Source organism: Salvia miltiorrhiza, unplaced genomic scaffold (assembly GCF_028751815.1).
Source record: "Salvia miltiorrhiza cultivar Shanhuang (shh) unplaced genomic scaffold, IMPLAD_Smil_shh original_scaffold_455, whole genome shotgun sequence".
Classification (NCBI taxonomy): domain Eukaryota; kingdom Viridiplantae; phylum Streptophyta; class Magnoliopsida; order Lamiales; family Lamiaceae; genus Salvia; species Salvia miltiorrhiza.
In genome coordinates, this window is record NW_026651553.1 from 287,968 (window position 1) to 310,820 (window position 22,853).

At 33.8% G+C, this 22,853-nt stretch overlaps 2 protein-coding genes across 2 annotated transcripts; both read left to right on the forward strand.

Moving 5' to 3' along the window:
- Positions 1 to 10,315: 10,315 nt before the first annotated feature.
- On the forward strand, positions 10,316 to 11,553 carry LOC131004715 (uncharacterized). The gene has a single exon (XM_057931444.1). It carries the CDS (start codon positions 10,436 to 10,438, stop codon positions 11,249 to 11,251), a length of 816 nt encoding a protein of 271 aa, XP_057787427.1. The 5' UTR covers positions 10,316 to 10,435; the 3' UTR covers positions 11,252 to 11,553.
- A 3,279-nt stretch (positions 11,554 to 14,832) lies between these two features.
- On the forward strand, positions 14,833 to 17,268 carry LOC131004716 (transcription factor HHO6). The gene is made up of 5 exons (XM_057931445.1): positions 14,833 to 15,322; positions 15,558 to 15,826; positions 15,926 to 16,292; positions 16,647 to 16,723; positions 16,810 to 17,268. The coding sequence occupies exons 1-5, from the start codon at positions 15,097 to 15,099 to the stop codon at positions 17,002 to 17,004; spliced, it is 1,134 nt and encodes a 377-aa protein (XP_057787428.1). The 5' UTR covers positions 14,833 to 15,096; the 3' UTR covers positions 17,005 to 17,268.
- Positions 17,269 to 22,853: the final 5,585 nt, after the last annotated feature.

Genomic DNA, 22,853 nt, shown 5'->3' on the forward strand with positions numbered 1-22,853 from the left:
CCACATTCTATAATTAAATTCGTTTATTTAATTATACTGGGACATATATCTATTCGAATTAAAGGGCATGTTTGATATGGGTTTATAGGTAGGATAAATTAAATTAATACAGATTAGTGTGATGTTTGATATCATGTGCAGTTAATATGGTCAACTCCTACTTAATCCCACTTCTCCATGCTATTTTGTGGGAATAACCCATACTAATAATCCGCCCACCCCCCCTCGGATAACTTTAATCCTGCGAAGTTGGATAAAAGTTTTGCTACCCTTCCTCACGCATATCGATGCAAATGCCCAAGTAATGGTGGACACACATGTTATTTTTAAAATTATATGAGGATAGTTTTGGTATTAGATAATATAATCCAACATAATCCTATGGATATCAAACACAATATAGGATTAAGTAGCCATGATATCAAACACCCATGAAATAGTATAAATCCACACTAATCCACACTAATTTTTCAAGATAATTTTAATCCTAATCAATCCTAAACTACAAATCAAACGGACCCAAAGAATCTTAATTGGGTTGAGTGGGCCCCAACATATTCGAAATGGTAATAATGTTAGGAAGCAGAGCCGTTGAATATGCGGCGAATGGATTCCAGTCCCTATTGGCTGCCACGTTTCTCGGCGGCCACCACCGATTAACTATTTTCCTTATTTTATTTTGTCTTGATTCTTGAACGATTTCTATCCAGAAAATCTAATTGGATAATAATTTTCTCAAAATAAAATTTGTCTTTTTCTTATTATTAAATTACAAGAGGCATTTATTATATAATTAAATAAATAAATCCGAACTACTCGCACGTAGGTGGAACCACTATCCATACAAAAGTAGAAAAACTAAAGGCACATAGATAATACCACTATCCACACAAAAAATGGGATAACTATATGCACGCAGACGAGATTGAATTCAAGATAAATAATCACAAAAAAAAGTTTTTGTTGTCTCAACTTTGACACTTGAACTAATTATTTCTCTATTTTTTATTTGTTTTTTGTTTATTATTAGACGCACACGGATTTTGTTAATCTAGTTTTAGAAATTTGTCGGCACAGAATTATTGAAGTGAACATTATTAAAATAAATTATATACTCCCACCCACTTGAAATAAGGATCAGATTGTAAAATCCTCTTGCAAATGTCATATTCCAGAATTAAAATTAAATTAAACTAGATTTTTACTCTTATCTTAAAGTTAAAAAAATAGTGAAAACTTGAAAATTGAAAATAATATCTTAAAATTAGAAAAACTTAATTAAGAGTGCAAATATTATTATCCTTCTTAATGTGTTTTTTTTACTATGACAGTTATTTTAAAGAATGGGTATTAATTAGGGTGATTAAGAAAATAAGGGTGTAATTAGTTTAATTAATAGTCTTAAATTCCCTAATTTTTATCAAAAAAGGAAACGGCTCACTTATACGTCTCACTTTTGGTGGGATGGAGGCTAGGGAGTACTCTGTATTAACCTTTCATATTATTTACTTAAAAAAAATTATTTTAGGAAGTGGCCCATTGAAATGAGACGTTAAGAAAACGTGACCTATTAAATTGGGATGAAAGGATTATATTTCAGTCGTGTTGTTTTTCTCTCCCAACTTACAAGTTGTAGTTTGTACGATCTTTTAGACTCTATTGAAGCAATGAAATTTATTTACGTATAAAAAAAACAACACAAATTTTTATGTGTGGATGTCTCCACATAGTAGAACATTACAAGTATCTTATTAAAGAATGTGAATGTACAAACTATAAATATCTTATTAAGGTGTGTTTTCTTTGGCTCATAAATTTATCATGAAAATAGAAAGGATAATAAAAAATTCTCCCTTTAATTCTCATCTTTCCTTTTCTATAAAAGAGGATTTCATCATTTTTCATTTATCGTATACACGTCAAAGAGGGATCATATACCACACAAAAAATGGAAGGATAATATTATTTCTTGTTGGAGTGAAAAGAAGGAATAGAAATAGTGAAATTCAATTTTGTGATAAATGAGAGAGAGAAAAAAAAGCATTTAAAGGAATATATTTTTGTTTGTTCCTTATTTCTTTATAATAAATTTATCAATTAAATAGAATACACTTTTAAAGTATGTGAATAATTTATACTGCATGAACATCCACGCAAGAAAACTCCAAAAATAAAATGATGACAAAACATAGAGAGAATTAGAAAAGAGAAAGAGGCATGAAGAATGAGGTTTGGGCTTTGGTATTTCACGTGAAAGAAGAAGAAATAGGTTTGTATTCAAGTGGAGCTGTGGAGGTGCTGGAGATGGAGATTGTTTCATGTCGTCTTCTAAACAGCCCATTTATTTCGGAATCTATATTTTCGCTGAAATAATACAAAATTCACCTATTTTAGTTTTTTTTTTTTTTTAGGAAAAGTAGGAAGATTTGCATTTGGATGACAATATAAAACCTGACCTCTTATAATAATTTATTAGTCCATCTGTTCCAGCTTTTAATATTCAATTGAAAGTGACATATGCTTTAATAAAATGGTTGAGTGCATTATGACTGAAATAAGAGTCCACCTATTTTTATTAAAAAATAAAAATAAATACAAAAATATGGAACATTCAAAAATGAAAATATGAATACAAAACTTTGGGACGGAGGAAGTAATATAAAAGTTGTTTTTCAAAAATTTATATCACAACAACGGTGAAAAGAAACGCGAGATTGATTTCTCAAAAAAAAAAGTGAGATTGAAATTCATGGTAAAAATAATGAAGCTACTATAATCATTTGGAAAGGAAAAACGAATGCGTTTTTATATCCTTGTATCTTTAGTCTTTACATACATGATAAAAAAAAAAAGACTCTGATTAATTGTGGGTGTGCATTGGATCAGCGATAGGAAGTTTAAGGTCTTGAATTCAAATCTTCTATTGCGATTTTTAAATTTATTTATTTATTTATGCAATTTTATCAAAAAAAAAAAAACTCGATAAATATTTTGAAGTATCGGTTGTATGTCTTAAATATAGTATTATCAACTCATAAATGTCAGAATCACCTTCTTTCTTTCTTGAATAATTTATGACGAAAACTTGAGGTGCGGATGTCCGCAAATACTATTTTATTCTTTGATAAAAATGTCATAGATTTTTTAAATCAAAATCTAAATCGAAAACTAATATGATAATTAATTCAACTGTCCCAACATCTGAATCCCTACACGTCAATTTAATATCATCCATTCATCCTATATACTTAGAGCATCCGCAGCGGTGGGTGCGATGGCCGGATCGAACCCGGCCTATCGCACCCACCACCGTTGCCGCACCCGGGTGTGAAGGAGGGGGGGCGTTGCTTCGCACTCGTGAATAGTGGGAGCGAAGGAGGGGGCGTGTAAACACGCACCCCTTTTCGGCCCAAAAAAAAAAGAAAAATTAAAAATAGCCGTTTTTGACCGTTTTTTTTTCCCGTTGCCGATTTTTTTTTTTTTTTTAATTTCTATACCCCCTCTATATATACATATACAACCTCATTCTCTTCTTCATCCTCTATCATTCATCCATTCTCCTCATTCATCCATTCTCCTCATCTTCTAAATTATTTCAACAAATAGCAATGGAAGGCGATTGGAGCAACTATTGGCGTGAACATCCTCAAAATCCATCCCCCGGCGAATCAAATGCTTCCAGGCAAGGATTCTCGCCGTTCACGCAAGAATCGAATGCCTTTCAAGCGGCGGCCACCAATTTGAACCCCCGCTTTGCCGCCGTTGCCGAGCCCGAGCCCGACGTGGAGGAGATTGCTTCTATGCCGGCGGCCACCAAACGTAACAACTATTATCCGCCAGAAACGGTGCTAATTTGCCGTTTGTATTGCGAGCACACCCACGACTCTGTGGTGGGTGTCGACCAAAAAGGGGCGAAGTTTTGGGGCTCCCTCTGCACCGAATACAACGCTAAAAGGCCCCAAGGATCTATTTCACGCGACGTCACGCAAATCAAATCTCACTTTCAACGGGTGTCGAAGGATGCGAAGAGGTTTGAGGCCATGCACAAAAAATGCCACGATCAATGGAAATCAGGCATGAGTGATATTCAAATCCTGGAGCAAGCAGAGGCAATGTGGCTAGCCGAGTACAAAGTTCCGTTCCGGTATCCGCATGCATGGAAGATCTTGCGCGAGTCCAAGAAATTTGCAAGTCTCGGCGAGGATGTTCACTCCGATGTCCATTCGGACAAACGATCAAAGGGGTCCGACGGTCTTCCCACAACGACTTCTAGTGACGCGAGTATCTCCACCCGGCCCCAAGGCCAAAAGGCGGCCAAGAGAGACAAGCGGAAAGGCAAGAAAAAGGCCGAAGAGACGTCGGAGGATAACCAAAAAGCTCTCGGGTACATGGCGAATATGGTGAATGCAATGGAAACGTTCTCCCAAGTTCAACGTGACCTCGCCGATAGCATGTTGATGAGCCGGAACACCTCTCAAATGAATCCCGACGAATTGGCGTTTCACATGTGCAAGGTGGCGGAGATAAAAAAACGACACAACATCCCGTAGATTTTTAGGATTTTTTATTTTATATTTGTTTTAATTTAAGTAATTTAGGATTTTAATTTCTTGTATTTCTTTTATTTCTAACAATGTAGGATTTGAATTTTAATTCAATGAAATTTTAATTTCTTAATTATTGTAAAATGGAAACTAGAATAAAACTAATTCAAAAATAAAATAAAATCTATTGCACCCAAGTGGGTGCAATACCATTGTGGGAGTGAGTGCAATATGGGTGCAAGCATTGTGGATGCTCTTAGTGGCGATTCTCTACAAACGACACGCAATTATTATCATCCAAATCTTGGGAAATCCGACTGATAGGACTACATATACTATAGCTTTTACTTTATTTCATTAATAGAATTGTATTTAGAAATTATAATCATAATGCCAGGTTGACGCAAAAGAAAAATAAGTTTTTCAAAAATGAAAAAATTGTAATGTTTTAAAATTCCCATTAAAATAACTATATGCAGTAGGTAGGGCATAAATATAGCTTGATGGAGCTAGAAAAAACGCCTATAAAATACTCCATTCGTCCATGAAAGAACTTCCTAGGAGGGAGTGACACGAGTTTTAAGAAAAAATATTGTTGAGTATATTGAGAGTGGATAAAAGGTAGTTGAGTGTATTGGAAGTGATGAAAAAGTGTTATAATTAATATTGAGAGTTGTGAAAAGTGAAAAGTATGAGGATTATAAGTGGTGGGGTATAGTCCAAAAATAGAGAGGAAGTTCTTTTGTGGACGTCCTAAAAAGGAAAGATAGAAAGTTCTTTCGTGGACGGGTGGAGTAATATTTAAAAAAATAAAAAATACGAAAAAAATGGCTAGCTAATTTATGACTACATTTCAAATTTCTTTGTGTATATACAAACGAGCCGGTGTAAAAGAAATACAGTATTTTAATTTATGTATTGACACGCACACCACAAGTATTTAAAGCACGGAGATGAGAATAAGAATGCTACCTAAATAGCCTCCAGCCTACAAGTCAAATTAGAAATTGCAAAAATGTTATCAATTCCAGAGATGTCATCATTTTTAAGACATTCAAAATATAAACGTTTTCTTTAATACGTTAATTAAATAAATTGAAGTTGATTGTGATTGTGATTGTGATTGTTAATGAAATCGATTTAGACTTACGGGTTACGGCTAGTACTGGCTAATACCTGATGAACGGCATATTGCCAAAAGATATTTACTCTTTTTTATATATAAATTAATAATATTAAATAAAAAAATTTAAAAGTAACGTCATGAGAGACTCGAATTAAAATTTTTGTCTTTAAACATTAACCTTTTACCTGTTGGCGACGTACACTATTTTTTTTATTTTTTTTGCATAAATAAATCATCCAGTCCAGTATTTTTACGGATAAAAAAGTAAATTCAATTTGAGCGAGATTCCACAAAACGATGGAAACTAACGGCTGATATTTTAAAAGGCTGTTGTTTGTTTGTTCAGTTTGTGATGAATATGAGAATATGGAAACGGAGCATCTTTTTCTCTCTCTACGTGTTCTCTTGTAATTTGGGACAATGCCATTGCCACAGTATCTTCTGTGGGTCCCGTCAGATTCCTCAAGATATAAATTTTTAAAACATAAAGAAATTACACACTAGCATAAGTTCTGAAACCCAATGATAAATCTTACATTCGGTTAAAAAAATTATGAAGACTATGATTCTGAAAAATTAAGTATATAATAAAGTTTCAGTATCATAACCAACTATTTGTGATACGCTTATGTTGAATAAATTTATAAACAGGGCTAGTTTGATTTTCAGTAAAGGATTATATAGGATAATTTGTAACCAGTATATTTAACGTGGATAATGATAGATTATTAATACTGAGTTGGTGTTTGCTATCATGACTAAATACATAATATCTTGGTTTAAAGGTTTAAGTTAATCCTAAGGGGGAGGTGGTATTATTAATCCTAAGAAATCTGTTAGATGACAGTACGATAACAATTAAAGTATGATCTCAATCAATATTATATAGGTTGATTGACTGGCAGTTTTCGAGAGTGGATTACAGAGGTTATTCGAGGAATCTGGCAGTGGAAATTGGAGCTTACTGACCACAAACTTTTTCGCAATTACATACTTGTAAAAGTAGTATGTACAATGTAAAATACATTGTTACATAATCACAAAATTGTGTAACAGTGTACATATAGAGATGCCCAAAAAATGAAACCGGGAATCAAACCGTCGAACCGAACTGTGGTCAACGGTTTCGGAACCGGGGTCAATGGTTCCGAACCGAAACCGTAACCGTGGCTCCACGGTTCAATTTCGGTTCCAATATTCCCGGCGGTTCACAATTCCGAACCGTAAAACCGTCCAATTTTTTTAAATATTTTTTTTTACTAAATTTTGAAGTGTTGTATGAAATTAAAACAATGTTAAACCATTTATTTTAGTTATACATGGTTGAAATTTAGATGAATTAGATGTGAGAATGAGAAATGAAGATTGACCCTTTTATTTACGAAGTAAATAGTTGAAGTTTAGTATAAATTCGATGTGGGAAACATGTGCATTGAAAAATCATAATTTCATGTGCATTCTTTATGTTTTTTTTTACTTTTGTCTATCTCAAATTCTATTCCCACATCGAATTTATAGTAAACTTCAACCCTTTACAATCTAAATAAAATGGTGAACTCTCATTCCCACATCTAATTCATACTAAATGTCAACCATTTACATTCTAGATAAATAGTTCAACAATGTGTACATATTATAAATTTTAAACTAACACTTTAAAATATAAAATAAAAATAAAAAATAAATAAATAATAAATAATGGTTCCATGGTTCAAATCGGAATCGGAACCGCCAGTTCACGGTTCGAATCGAAATCGTTAGGGCCAATATTCGGTTCCAGATTTTGGAACCGTGAACCGGACTGTGGTCACCTGACTCACCTCTATGTACATATAACTGCCACGATTCAAATAGAGTGCAGGAGGTGTTGGCGGCAATGGAGAATCGAGAGAGTGGAGAGAGATGGTGGAGCATAAAGCGCCAAAAACCGAGGCGACTGTGACAAAGCGCCGAAAATCGAGGCAGAAGGAACGGTGATTCAAAGAAGAGGGTTGAGGCAACGAGGCAGTGGCACAACATATGGGAGGGAGATGTGGCAGCCGGGTGATAGCGGTGGTGAGAATAATCAAGTGAGAGAAAGAATGAGGCAAGGAGAAAGAGAAAGAGGCGAAGAGAGAGAGAGAGAGAGAGAGAGAGAGAGAGAGAGAGAGAGAGAGAGAGAGAGCTTGTCGTGGCGATGGTGGCAACGAATGATGTTGGCGCAGGTAGACTGGGGAAAAAATAATGGCAATAGAGATATTAGGGTTTAAAGGAAAGGGGAGCGCAAGTTGTAAGTTGGGGATTTTTTTAAAGAAATCATTAAGAGTATATATTTATACCAAAAAATATTATTCCATCCGTCTATCAATTCGTGTCATAATTTGTTATTTTGATCCGTCCACCAATTTCCTAATACGCTAATACATTAACATTTACTAATTGTGGGTCCCCTTCTCCATTTAATAAATAAATAATATATTTTTTCTTAAAACTCGTGCTCTTTTCCATAGGACACGAATTGATTGACAGATAGAGTGGTGTTTTAATTTATTATCTTTATAAATGAAAGAAATTTATTACTCCCTCCGTCCCACTTCAATTGGCACTTTTAAGTTGGGCACGAAGATTAAGAATAAAGGGTTAAAAGTGTAAAGTAGTTAGGGTCCACTTATTTTATGTGAGTAGAGAATGTAGGGATCACATACTATTTTAAGAAAGTGTCAATTCTAAGAGCATCAACAACCCTTGCACCCATAGTGGGTGCAATAGAAGTGGTCCCACTTCTATTGCACCCACTCCAGCAATGGTATTGCACTCACTTGGGTGCAATGGATTTTATTTTATTTTTGATATAGTTTTATTCTAGTTTCCATTTTAAATTTACAATAATTGATAAATTAAAATTTCATTGAATTCAAATTCAAATCCTACATTGATTGAATTAAAGTTGCAATACAAGAAATTAAAATCCTAAATTACTTAAATTAAAACAAACATAAAATAAAAAATCATAAAAATCATTAAATTAATTGATCAGTTCTAATTAGAAAATTCTAACTAACAATAAATAAATTTTAATTAAAATTATATTTTAGAAATATACTAAAAAAACCAATAATACGAAAAAAGGAAGAAAAAAAATACGAAAATTAATTTTTTTTTTGGGTTTGAAAAGGAGCGCGTGTAAACACGCCCTCTCCTTCGCTCCCACACGCTGCTGGTGCGTTCCATCGCCCCACCCCCATTGCACCCGGGTGCAGCAACGCCGGCGGGTGCGATAGGCCGGGTTCGATCCGGCCTTCGCACCCAGCGTTGGAGGTGCTCTAATAGGACAAAAACAAAAAATGTAAGTGTGACAATTAAAGTGGGACGAAGAGAGTATATAAAATGGGCTAAAATAGTATATTAAGAATATATATTTGAGGCCTCAATTTTCTATGAAGGCTGAAGTGACCGCCTCAATAACCTCATGGATAAGCTGTCTTGGCCGGATGTCATGTTTGGTCCCCTACTCAATCACCACTTTCTTATTAGAATATTACTAATTACTATGATTTATATTTAGCTATAACATTTTTTTTCTTTCATTTTCCAATCCGTGCTGATTTAGAAAGCTATGAGCTGTCACCCAAATTGGACTGGAGTAGTTATATAATTATATAGGTTGTTTCTAATTTTTTGATATTTTAAATATATAGCCTTGTTTTCATAAAAAATGTTCCCTCCGTCCTGCGAATCTTGAAACAATTCTTTTTGACACGGAAATTAAGAAAATAATATTTAGTATTTTAAGTGTGATATGTGAAAAAGTGAATTTTTTCCGTCATATAAAGAAATGACTCAAAATTCGTGGGACGACCGAAAAACGAAAAAGGAAAGTGACTCAAAATTTATGAGACGGAGGGAGTAATATTTTTTCACTTATTTATTAATAGTATATCCCTGTTTAAATTTTTGTTTGACGTCAACTTTAATTCATCATTAAATAATAAGTAAGGGCATATTACAAAACTTATTTGTATATTTTTATTTTTCTTAATTTTTGTGTAAATTCTAATCCACTGCACCCATATAAATAGGATAGAGAGAATGAAAAAAAATAATTTACCCTTACAATTAATAATTTTGGATTGCGAACAAGCATAAAATAAAGAGTTTGGCATAATTTTTGTATAAAATTGTGAAATAAGACACTTATTAGATGAAAAAAGTATCTTACTATCCTTCTACAGTTCTATCATATCTATCGAGTCGATTGCATATGCTTTCTTAGGCCCATCAACAATAGTGGTTAGTATAAAGTTCAAAATTTATCCACATTAAATGTTTATAGGATCCAAATATTTTATTGATACGTAATTTCTACGTCTCTAATAAATAGTCTTAGAAAAAGACGATGCAGACTTTAATAAAATTAATTGAATGTATTATAAGTGAAAAAATAGTTTCACTTTAATGATAATATTAATAATGATAATTAATTATATTACGAGTGAAAAAAATGAGTTCATCGTGTAATAGAATAGGGTAAAGGTGCAGATTGCCCCCTAAACTACACCCCCTAGAGCGTTTACACCCCCATACTCGGTTAAGGCGCGTTGACCTCCCTGAACTCCCGAAACAAGGGTGCAGATTGCCGCGTTTAACAACTGTTAAATGTTGTTAATCTTTTTTTTTTGTGGCTCTCTCTCTCAGATCGTCATCGCCCCTCTGACTTTGTGTTCATCGCACAACTTCCCTAATTCATTCCAATCCAATTGAATTTCTGTTGTAAAACTTGCCAGATATGTTTGCTCTCTGTTGTGAATCTCACCTCGTTTATTGCAAGAAAGGATGGATGGGGAACAAAGATGAAACCTTGAAGTGTCTAAACATCACCAAGAATTCAATTCAATCGGGCGACAGAGATCGCGCCCTCAAATTCCTCAACAAAGCCCGTAGGTTAGACCCATCCATTCAAATCGACCAATTCTCATCCAATCTCAACGCTTCACCGCTGGAAGATAAGAACCTTAATGCACCAACCGATGAGAATCCCTCCGATCCATCGGAAAGTGGGCCCCAACATAGGGTTCCGATCGCTGCGCGATCAACGCCGTCTTCGACCGCCGCATCGGCTACCTACAACGACGAGCAGGTGGTTGTTGTCAAAGAGATTAAGAGGAAGAAAGATTACTATGAGATTTTGGGGTTGGAGAATAATTGCACGGGTGAGGATGTTCGGAAGGCATATAGGAAGCTTTCTTTGAAGGTCCATCCCGATAAGAACACGGCTCCCGGCGCGGATAAGGCATTCAAGATGGTCTCAAAGGCGTTCCAGTGCTTGAGCAACGAGGAGAGCCACAAGAAATATGACGTTGTAGGATCGGATGAGCCGGTTTACGAGAGGAGAGGCGGAGGTGGTGGTATTGGGATGCGTGGGTTCAACGGGTGGTTTTATGAGGCAGACGTTGATGCAGAGGAGATTTTTAGGAACTTCTTCTTTGGGGGAATGCATCCTGCAAAGACTGCCAATTTCAGTGGATTCACGTTTGGAAATGCAGCATCGCGCAGCCTCGGCCCTCTCTACCCGCTCCGCTCGGCCCCGTCGCCTCCGCCTTGAGGGGCGACAACAATCTGAGCCGGTGGCAGAGAGAGAGAGAACTGCAAAAAAAAAAAAAAAAAGTTTAACGGCATTTAACAGCCGTTAAACGCGGGAGGCCATCTGCACCCTTGTTTCGGGAGTTCAGGGAGGTCAACACGCCTTGACCAAGTATGGGGGAAACGCTCTAGGGGGTGTAGTTTAGGGGGCAATATGCACCTTAGCCCAATAGAATAATTAAATAAGTTGATATATTGAAATTGGAGATGTGTCTATAAATAAAAATAAACTATTTTATGTGGAATGATTAAAATAGATTTATTTTCAGGGAGGAAAGGATATATAAATTGAATTGTTATTAAAGGGTGTAGAAATGTGGACAGAACAACGACGTGAATGTAGGAACCGAGGCAAGAGTTAGACTCTTTCTCCGTAAGATAAAATTGCCCCGCACAGTACACACGGTTCGATGGCAAATGTCCCCAAGATACAACGGTTTGAATGAGTACGAGACCTTGTACTAGGAACTCGAACTTCCGGCGAACTACTAAATACTCGGGACTTGAGTATGAACTAGAAGAGAGAATGAGTAATATTAATTCGAACCAACCAATGGTCCGAACCATCGCACTGGTTCGGTCAAAGGGTGTGAGCCAACCACCCCCACCTCACCAGTCTGATCCAACCGCTGCCACGTCAGCAACCTCATCCACCCAGATTCCTTATCCGCCACGCGGTGCCACGTCACCGAGCCACATGTTCCACGTCACTGCCACGTCACACGAGCCATCGTTTAGTTTGTCAAAACTAAAGGCTCCTCAAAGCTCCTCGCGACGACGCGAACGAGCGAAGTGCGCCTACAAAGCGCCCATTGCGACAAGTGCGACGTGCACGTGCACATGCTCGGCCTCGGAAGGTTGCACCTTCCTCGTAGGAATTTGAGTTTTAGCCTTAAAAGGCTAAGTCAAAACCCACTTGGGTGCACCATATGGTCCACCATAGAGAAGCACACTTGATTGTTCCTTTATGGTGGAGAGCACTTTATAAATAGCTTTCAACTTCCTTATTTTTCCAATGTGGGATGACACTCCACATTTCCATTTTCAATGGCTATCTTTTGGCATTTAATTACTCATTCAATTCTTAATAGATTTGAACAAGTAAATATACCAAATTAATCTACTCAAAATGTAGATTCCAAATATGCCATTTAATTCCATTAATTACAACGTAATTATGGACTAATTAAGCCATTTATTCCAACAATTGAATCACATGTCAGATGATTTAATATGGTTATATAACTTGTTTAGGTGAAAGAGTTGAAGAAATGCCATTAGTGTGGCTTACACTTTGATGTGTAAAAAAGTAATCTTATTCATTTATTAATGTGAAACGTAACCTTATCTGCTAGTACAATTATGTACATTGATGATATTTTCCCTTTGGTATTGGATTAGAAAGGAATACAAGTCAAGACCTGAATCATTCAACATTGAATTTAGGGCCGTTTGATTTGCAGTTTAGGATTGATTAGAATTAAAATTATCTTGAAAAATTAGTGTGGATTAGTGTGAATTTATATTATTTCATAGGTGTTTGATATCATGCTACTTAATCCTATATTGTGTTTGATATCCATAGGATTATGTTGGATTATATTATCTAATACCAAAACTATCCTCATATAATTTTAAAAATATCATGTGTGTCCACCATTACTTGGGCATTTGCATCGATATGCGTGAGGAAGGGTAGTAGAATTTTTATCCAACTTCGCAGTATTAAAGTTATCCGAGGGGGAGGCCGGATTATTAGTATGGGTTATTCCCACAAAATAGCATGTAGAAGTAGGATTACGTAGGAGTTGACCACATTAATAGAACATGATATCAAACATCACACTAACCTGTATTAATTTAATTTATCCTACCTATAAACCCATATCAAACAGGCGCGTATAATACCATATAACTTTATATCATAACTATAAGATAAATCACTTTATTCAGTGAAATTCAGAAAAAAATAGTTTTTCACTAACCAAAAAGTTCGAACTCTTTATTTATAGTTTGGCTTTCAATTAAATTTCATACCCGATTAACTCAAACTCACTAGTCTTGAGATTCGATACAAACATAAGATTAAATAATATTCGATCCTCCTAAATAATACTATTTCCATATTTATTTTATGCCACTCTCGAATTTATTGTTTTCTTTCTTTGTTAACAAGCATTAAAGATACTTAATATTTTTTGAAACTAACAAAATTTTAGTTAAGTTTTTTCTTATGAGTAAAATTACACGTTAGTAAATACTACAAGTATAATAGAAAAGTTAAACATCAATTTTATTTTTTTAAAAGTTCAATGAGGCCTTCAAATGACAAAATTGAGACACCAAAATTTTTTCGTTTTTAAGAAGTTTTGGATTTCATCTCGTCTGCATTCCCATCTTTTTGTGGTGTGGAGGCTATATTTGTAGTAGGAGTTTCTTTTGTCTTGGTTTATTATTACTCTTTTCATTTTGATGTCCCAAAAATGTGAACTTTCATTTTAATCCCTGAGTTGTTCCCAGCGTGACTACGACGCAATATTCAAGCAGGTTAATGAACATCAATTTAAATAAGGTTATGTCATTTGAGTGTTTTTTTCTAAAATTGATTTTTTTAATAATTTATAAATCTAGATATATTCGATAACTAAATATCTGTACAATTATATCCTTATATTATGCACTTAGCATGCATTTATTTGAAAATACATGCTTAAATACTTATAATATTGTTTTTTTTATGTAGGTGTAGGTCCATAATGACGGCTTCGTCGCATTAAAATTTGTGTAAAAAATAACGCACCCATGTAAATATTGAGAAATCAGATATCAATTGTACTCCCTCCGTCCCGCGAAGCATGACACGTTTGAGTTCGGCACGGAAATTAAGGAATTGTAGATTAGTGTTTTAAGTGTGTAATTAATAAAGTATAAAATTGATAAAGTAGGAAAGAGAAGGTAATAAAAGTGATAAAGTAGGTGAGAAGATATAATAAAGGTGATAAAGTAGGAGAGAGAATGTAATAATTATTGACAAAAAAGGAAACGTGTCATGCTTCGTGGGACAACCCAAAATGGAAAGTGTGTCATGCTTCGCGGGACGGAGGGAGTAGTTTATAAATGTTGGGATGTGCAAAGATTGGATACAAATTTCATACTTGCCCATAAAAATATAATCACTTTTTTTATATATATATATATGAGTAGTTGATTATTAATTGCACCCTACGTTATTTTAACACGTGTATACCCAGAAGCATCCATCAACAACTAGTGGAATCACCCAATATTTTGTATTTATATTCCAAGAATCCGCAGCGTGCGATTTTTATTTATTTCGATCGGTTACCAAAGAAAAAAATAAATAAAAGATTCTCAACCAAAAAAAGGATTTAGAGGGTGAAAGAAAAGGAATAATAAAGCAAAAGAAAATTCTTCACAAGATAAAGGAAGGGAGGTTAATTTCGACCATAGGAATACATAAATTCGGAAACAATAAAAAAGAAAAAAAGAAAAAAGAAATAAGAAATATGCGACGACTAGAAAATGACTTTTCTCAATACATATTCATGTATAAATATTCGGATTCTGAGAATTCTCTCTCTACACACATCCAACGCAGCAAACATATCTCTCATCTCTGTCAAAACTCGGCGTTGTTAACAGAATCTTCGCCTTTCAACCCTTCATTTCTCCCACTCTTTCTCTCTCTAAACCACTCCTCGTTCACACTGATTATCGGAGGAAATATTTCATAAATCCACTGGAAAATAACAAAAATTGGAGGAATTTCGAAGATCTGGTGGGAAAATGGGATCGCTAATCCATCCGGAACTCGGCCTGGATTCCCGATTCTCACCCAAACCGTGGCTTCCGAAACCAATCGGCCGGTTTTTGGCCGACGTTTCGCAGATTCGCTGCGTATCGGATAAGATTTTGAAGCTAGACGATTACGTTAATCGGCTGCTAGACGAGATGAAGAAGATCGACGCGTTCAAACGCGAACTACCTCTTTGCATGCTTCTCATCAGCGACGGTGCGATCCGTTTATCCCTTTTCTCTCGTTTTAGGTTTATTTCGGAGATTTTCACGTCATTTTGATTTTCGGATTATAGTAGTTTTTGGTTGATTTTTTTTATGTTGAGGAAATGGTGGAGAATTGAGATGAAGTTGTTGTGGATTGATTTTAGATGATTTGAATCAACGGCGTTGTTATTTCTTTCATCTCTGTTCACTGAACATTTAGGTTTTGATGATTTCTTCAATTGCAGCAATTGTAGCAGCGCAGGAGGAGCTAGCTCAGTGCAAGAAATTAAATTCTGAGCCGGTATTGGAAGAGTTCATACCTATAAAAAAAATCTGCACTGATGAAAAGGATGATAAAGTTGAGGATAGTAAAGAGAAGGAAGTTAGCAGCAGAGACAAAAAGAACTGGATGAGTTCTGTGCAGTTATGGAACTCCGATGATCAAAATACTGATTCAAATACTGTTTACAGCAGCAAAAAGCTGCCCTCTAATACAGATAGCAACAAAACAAAGGTATGGCATATATGCAAATTTATACTAAGCTACAAAATGTGCTAATTTGATCCCTTGCTTATGTGATTATTGATGATACTCTTATGTCTTGTGTAATAGAGAATGGGGGATGAAATAGTTCAGCCGGTGATGGATGATTTATTTGAGAGTGGGAAGAACAGGGCATTTGTGCCTTTCAAAGGGACTCCTAATCTCCCAGTGATGGCGGTGGGGAAGAAGGACACGGATGAGTTGCCGGTTCCCGGGCTTTCACTTTGTACGCCCGGAAGCAAGAATTCGAAGGAGGTGATCAATCCCATTGGATCCAGCTATAGTAGATCAAGCTCGTCTCCTGCAAACTCAACTCTTCAACAAAGCTTCAAGGCTGCCGGGCAGCTGCAGACTGCTAGGAAGCAGAGGAGATGCTGGTCGCCTGAGCTGCACCGCCAGTTTATCAATGCCCTGCAGCATCTTGGAGGCCCTCAAGGTTTGAAAGTCGATCAACTTGTCATTTCATTGAAATATGCTGAATTACTCTTAGATTGTTAAGCTTGATTGAGTTTATGATGATTGATGAGCAAAGTGTGTGTGGGCTTTTGGTACAATCAGGGTGGCTCTGCATTTATCAGGACAAAGTTGCTAACTGATTAAGCCTAAGAATTTGTGCTGGATTTGGTTATTATCATTTTGAAATCTTGGAAAATGACTACTCTTATTGGCATGTCACCACTCGAGATTATTGATCTTGCAAATGGTGTTCCTTTGAATTGCCTCTGGTGTTTAGTTTCCTCTACCAATTCTTGCAGTTGTGTCTCATTTGATTTTGTTCTATGCTTCACAGCTGCTACTCCCAAGCAGATCAGAGAGCATATGCAAGTGGATGGTCTAACAAACGACGAAGTGAAGAGTCATCTACAGGTGTGTTCTCATCTCTTATTCTCACCTATCATTCCTTTTAACCTTTCATATAACTGATGCTATTTCTTCCTGGTGATCCCTTTCAGAAGTATCGGCTGCACATGAGAAGAGTGGCGACGAATTCCACCTCCCAATCTGTTGGTTTGTGGGCAACCCACGAACAATTTGGTGAATCCTTGAAACAGAGTAACGGGCAATCTGGCTCCCCTGAAGGCCCTCTTCATTTATCGAGGTGCCCAGAGGGCGACGTTGACGCCCTCGAAGACGAAGATGATGAATGATCATCAGACTACTTTCACTCATATGGGAGCCAATGATGTATAATTGTCCACCATGAGTTTTGCAGATACTGAGATATACATGGGAGGACTTTGATCGTAAAAATAAACTTAAATACACAAATACTACATATGAAATATCATGAGGCAGAGTTGTATCAAATTTTTGCAGGATTAGGTTTCCTCACCGGCTTTTCTGAATCGAGAATTTTTTGTTCTTTCATTATAAATTGTGATACCATCTTATCTAAGTTATGCTTTACATTAGCAAGCTGTTTTGCTTTCTTTCATCTGAAGAATCAAGAAGATAGTTGTAGTTGGTATTTGGTACACACACAAAGTGGAAAACCAACATTTGCTTTTGTCTAGCACAAGGAAATATCTTGCTCCACTTATTAATTACCAATATAAAATAATTCAATGTACTCGGCCTTTAATCACTTTATTATTATATTTGAAATCTAATACAAGTATATCCCAAGAATGCTATGGGGACACGTATTTTGAAACCAAGTCCATTTCAATCAACCATTTGAAAAGGCACCGCCTTTTGATGTTATTAAATTAAAAAACAATTAATACACACGAAAATGGGGGAATAAAAGAGCTGGTGGTGCATGGTTAGAGAATCATTTTTTATTTTATTTTTCTTCACAAGGTTAAGGAACATTATTCTACATATGGATGTGATTTAGGTCAAGATTTCTACTTATCTTGTAATAGTATATTAGCAAGTTCTTGTTTATTATTTAATCTGCTTCATTAAACTAATCGGTCATTGGGCAATTAGTCCATGATTTAGGGTTTGCAATTTTATTATTGTAAGGCGGTAATACTATAATACTACTATGTTAGTCCGAGGCTATATATACTATATTTAGCCCGTTTGACGACTCAATGTTGTTCCACCATTGGTCTTGCAACTAAAGGCAATATTTGGGAATCCAAGATTAAAAATATTCTTTGAGCAAATTGATGGAATCCACATTAATTTAATGTTAGGTAAAGAATGGTTCACAGGTAGACAAGGAGGGGAATCTTGATTTGTTCAAACTTCAAACAAGAGAAGCTGCATCTAGAAAAGTATGGCCTTAGTTTATTCCTTCGGTCAATCCATCATTATTTACTTAGTAACTTCTGGCCCCTTCTTTTTATATTTTTAACCATGGAGTTCCACAATCACTATTTACAAATTAAAAAGCACATTTCAATGCATCTGTTCTAATTGTGATTAATAAAGTTTAATTAAAAATTAATAAATTTGAGTAAGAATGAATAAATTTGAATAAGAACTAATGAATCCTATAAATTTAATTAGGTATATGGGTTTACTGCATATCTTGATGTACATATATTATTGTTATTTATGAATACTTTTTTTTTATTAAACTCCGTTATAATAGAAAACTAAGTATACTGTGCAAATTTTGTGGAACAAATTCAGCTTAGAAGTTAGAACACGTAATAATATTTGACCACGAATGTGCCATGATTTTACATATGAATTTCTTCTCCTTTTTGTCGATAAAAAATACCTAGTAACATTTTCTTGCTTCTGAATTGTTAAAGCTTTTATTCCGTTTACGATAATAGAATTTCAGAATTTTCGTACGTTTCCTTTGATTGTAACAAGTTATGAAAATTTTATATAGTAGTAATACTTTTCTCGAGTGCCTTCTTCTTTTATTCGTTAACGTCATTTGATGATAAAAGATTGATAAAAGTTCATTAAGAGTGAAAAACTTGTTAATTGCGAACTACACATATGCTAAACTACGTTCTATTTAAGTTGCTCAATAAGTGATAAAATGATTAATGGTTGATTACAACAAATAACACAACATTCACATTAATGTGTATTTACAATACCATGCACCTTTTAATTATTTACAATTAAAATATTCCAAAATTTTTAGCAATAAACCATCATCGTTCTTCCGTAACACAACATTTTTTTTTTGAGAGGGGTAACACAACATTTTTCAAGAAGCATATGTCAGAAATTAACTTTATCAAAATTGAGGATGTTGTAATATAAAACTCTTCTAAAATATGGTGTTATAATTGGAACATGTTAAAAATCATGACAATAAATCTTAAATAAAAACTACAAGAGTTAATGTAATACTCCAGAAGTTCGAGTACTTTGTGCAATACCATAAAAAAGTCTTAAGGCTCAACCAAAGAAATTAAAATATAATAATCTTAAATCATATGACATTATCACACCGGCTAGTGGGCTACTTAATCCCATAATGTGTGTGACACATATTTGTATACATTAATGTTTAAATATTTTTCTTTGGAACTGTTTAAAGAGATTAACAAACATTGCATCAATTGCAGATATGTGGGTTACGACGTCAACGTCGTAGATCCATTTAGGAAACTTAATCCAATTAACTATCAACAAAATTGACTTTATAATAAATTGATGAAGAATTATAGAGTGTGTGACATTAAAATCAAAATGAACCATGAAGCTTTGGATAAGAAGATGAACACCTTAAAAGTCAGAGCACCTTTACTGCATCTCAAGAGGTCAAGTCACTAAAGATTAAATAATAACAAGAAACATTGAACAATTGGAAGAACTCTCAAAGTTGATCCATCCGGCCTTATACCAAACAAGTTAAATCACACTTTGAAAAAAATAAAATGTGTTTTGATATTTATCCAAAAATGTTGACAAAAAGTCACTTTCATAAACAAAATAATGGAGAAAGAATCTTTGCGACAAGATATAATGTGTAGGTCCACATTGATGGCTCCATTGTAGAATGACAAAAAGAAAAAAATGTTGGGTGAAATGGTTAATTTGAGTGAAAAGGATCAGAATTAACTAAATTAGTTTTTCATTATATATATCAAAAGAATCTTTTAAGGGTCCCTAATTTGATCATACCATAGTTTTCTAAGTGAAATAGAGAATCAAGTTTATGCAATCATGTGATCATAGTACTGAGGAAGATTTATTTTATTGGAATGCTCTTCCAATTATAATTTCATTTTTAGTCTATTTCCTGTTATATATACTCAATGTATATTGATCCAGGTGAAGATGTGATACATGAGACTAAATTTCATAGTATTTCATAAAGTATAATTAACCATATATGTGAACAATTTTAGAGCTAAAAAGGTCGTTAATACATTAAAATAATTATTTTTATATTGTAAAGATAAAAATAATCACAAATATAAATAATGTACAAAATAGTTATTTTTAAAGTATTATATTTTCCTTAATTTATGTGAACCCCGCGAGAGTGGCGTTAACACCAGAAGAGGAGAGCCTTAGACTTAAGTAAGAATTTTAATGGTTGTGAATAGTATATAAAATAGGTCCATTCACGATAAAAATAAAAATGAAAAAATAGAGTGATAGTGAATTATAGGAAAAATAAGATCAATTAAATCACGACTAAAGAGCTTCATGGTTGCAAATTATTATAATAACGTAAAGGTAAAATTGTAAAAGTGATTATTTTTTATTATTTTTGTCTTAATAATTGTTTTTTTATTTTTAATAGAAAATAACTATTTTATTAGTTCACTCCTTCAAATAAGAATTAATTGCATATAAATTACTGAACTTTCAACAAATTTTCAATTTTCATACCAACTTTAAAATTATTCAATTATTAAATTTTTTCTCATTTTATATACTTTGCCATTTTTCGACCAAACTTTATTCTTGAAATGACATTGTTTCGATCCAACTATATAATACGACGTCGGTTCTATTTGACCACGCAGACATATTTTGGCCACACGAGCATATCTTGGCCATGTCAATACGTCAGAAATTGGGCAAGTATGTAAAATGAGAAAATGATTAATAATTAAATAATTTTAATACAAATTTTAAAGTTGATATGTAAGATGAGAATTCGTTGAAAATTTAGTAATTTATATCCAATTAACCTTTTAAATAATTAAGATACATTTTCAGAACCATCTTATTATAATTGACCAACAATTATTATAGCACAGTTATATTAGGCCCAGAAAATCTAAATACAACCCAATAGACGAAGGCCCGGTCAAAAATAGTGGGCTAGGTTTATTTAATTCTTATGGGCAGCCCAAAACAAACAAAGTTGTTAAAATTCAACAAAATAATTTGTAAAACAGATGAAACCCTAAAAACAATGTCTTCTTAATTTGAAATAAACTCTTACCTATAAATTTGGGCATACCTATAATATTCTTAGTTATTAGAGTATATTTTTATAGAAAAACATACATTGATTCAAGCCAAGGGATCTTCTATTTTTGATCTGTCAAAATATAAGATGTGATATTTATTCTTTTGCCCTCTAATTAAAAAATGACAATTATCTTAAAAAAGGGGTTATAGCAAAAAAATAGTTGCAATTTTCACCTAAACTAGTGTTTTACCCGTGCGATGCACGAGATTACATATGTTGTTAAAGTTTTATTGTAACATATTCTCGAATACATTTTTGTATAATCTCTAAAATAAATGAGTTTTAAAAATATTTTATTATACAATTGTTATACCAATTATATTACTACTAAAATATATTTAAGACTATCATTTTTAATTACATAAAAATCAATGTAAAAATAATAATACATGAAAAGACAATTGGAAACTTCTCATCTTATTATTATAAATTTTGGAAAATTTCTTTATATACAACATTTGTAGTAGACGAACATTCTACTTTGTCTTCATTATATATCAAGATTTCAGACCCCTTCAACTTGTCTTCCATCATTGCAAAGTACAGTTTAACTACTTTGTGATAAACCACACCAATTACATCTACATATATAAATGCATACCAATAATGTAGATATATCAAAATGTTGAGTTTATAAAAATATGAATTTTGAGTTTATCAATTGAATATGCATGTATAAGGAAATAATGAAATAAACACATTACCAAATAGCATATTGTCATTGCAATGGAGGCCACTTCTTCAAAACTTTTAAAGTTAAATAGTTGGCGTGGAAAACCTTCTTCATAAATTTCAACTATATGACTACTATTAATAAATTTAATATAGTAGACATTTGTCGTTGTTCTATACTTTTTGTTGGAATAATGCATCACCAAAAAAATTTTTATGGCATAAACACTGTCTTCTTTCAAGATATGTTTGAACTTGGGGATCAACGTGCGATCAAGTGTAGCATGGATGTGGTCACCCTATATTAAAAAAAAACAACTAAATTAGAAAAACATAATAATGTTGCAAAAATGCTTAAATACATAATAGTTTAGTGAATAGAGAATTTTTACCTCACGATCATGAAAAATACACTCATAGCTGATAACATTGTTGGTGCTTTGAGATGAGCGGTTGTATGCACGCACAAGTCTCATTTTAATTGTAGATCTGACATTATTTGGTTGCAAGTTTTTTACTATAGACCACATGGTCGGCATGCTTGTGATTAGAGAAATGATGAATATCAAAATGAGAAGGGAGTGTAAGTAAAATTTTAACACGAAAAGTTTGTTTATATAGGCCATGGGGATGCACATTTCATGGGAGATATATATGAAACTTATATATTTAATATATTATATTAAATGAGATGCTTTGATAATGGAGTTGATTTTGGTTTGATATAATAAAAAGTTGCTGCATTTTTGGAGATATATAAGGAATGTTGTCAAATTACACATTTCACTCTATCACCCTCTCTCTCTCTCTCTCTCCCACAAATTTGACGCCATACATACCTTGAAATAAGGCTTGTTCATTGTCTAGCTGTGAAGATCATACAAAAAATCCCATTGATCATGCATACCAATCCCTTTGTTTAACGTGTAAATCAGTAAGAATTAATATGAGATATTGCTAGAGTTC

Bases quoted from the DNA above. Each gene is read 5' to 3' on its own strand.
- LOC131004715 (XM_057931444.1), top strand. From the start codon at position 10,436: ATGTTTGCTCTCTGTTGTGAATCTCACCTCGTTTATTGCAAGAAAGGA.
- LOC131004716 (XM_057931445.1), top strand. From the start codon at position 15,097: ATGGGATCGCTAATCCATCCGGAACTCGGCCTGGATTCCCGATTCTCA. The intron at 15,323-15,557 runs GTGCGATCCGTT...CTTCAATTGCAG, and splicing joins CATGCTTCTCATCAGCGACG to CAATTGTAGCAGCGCAGGAG. The intron at 16,724-16,809 runs GTGTGTTCTCAT...GATCCCTTTCAG, and splicing joins AAGTGAAGAGTCATCTACAG to AAGTATCGGCTGCACATGAG.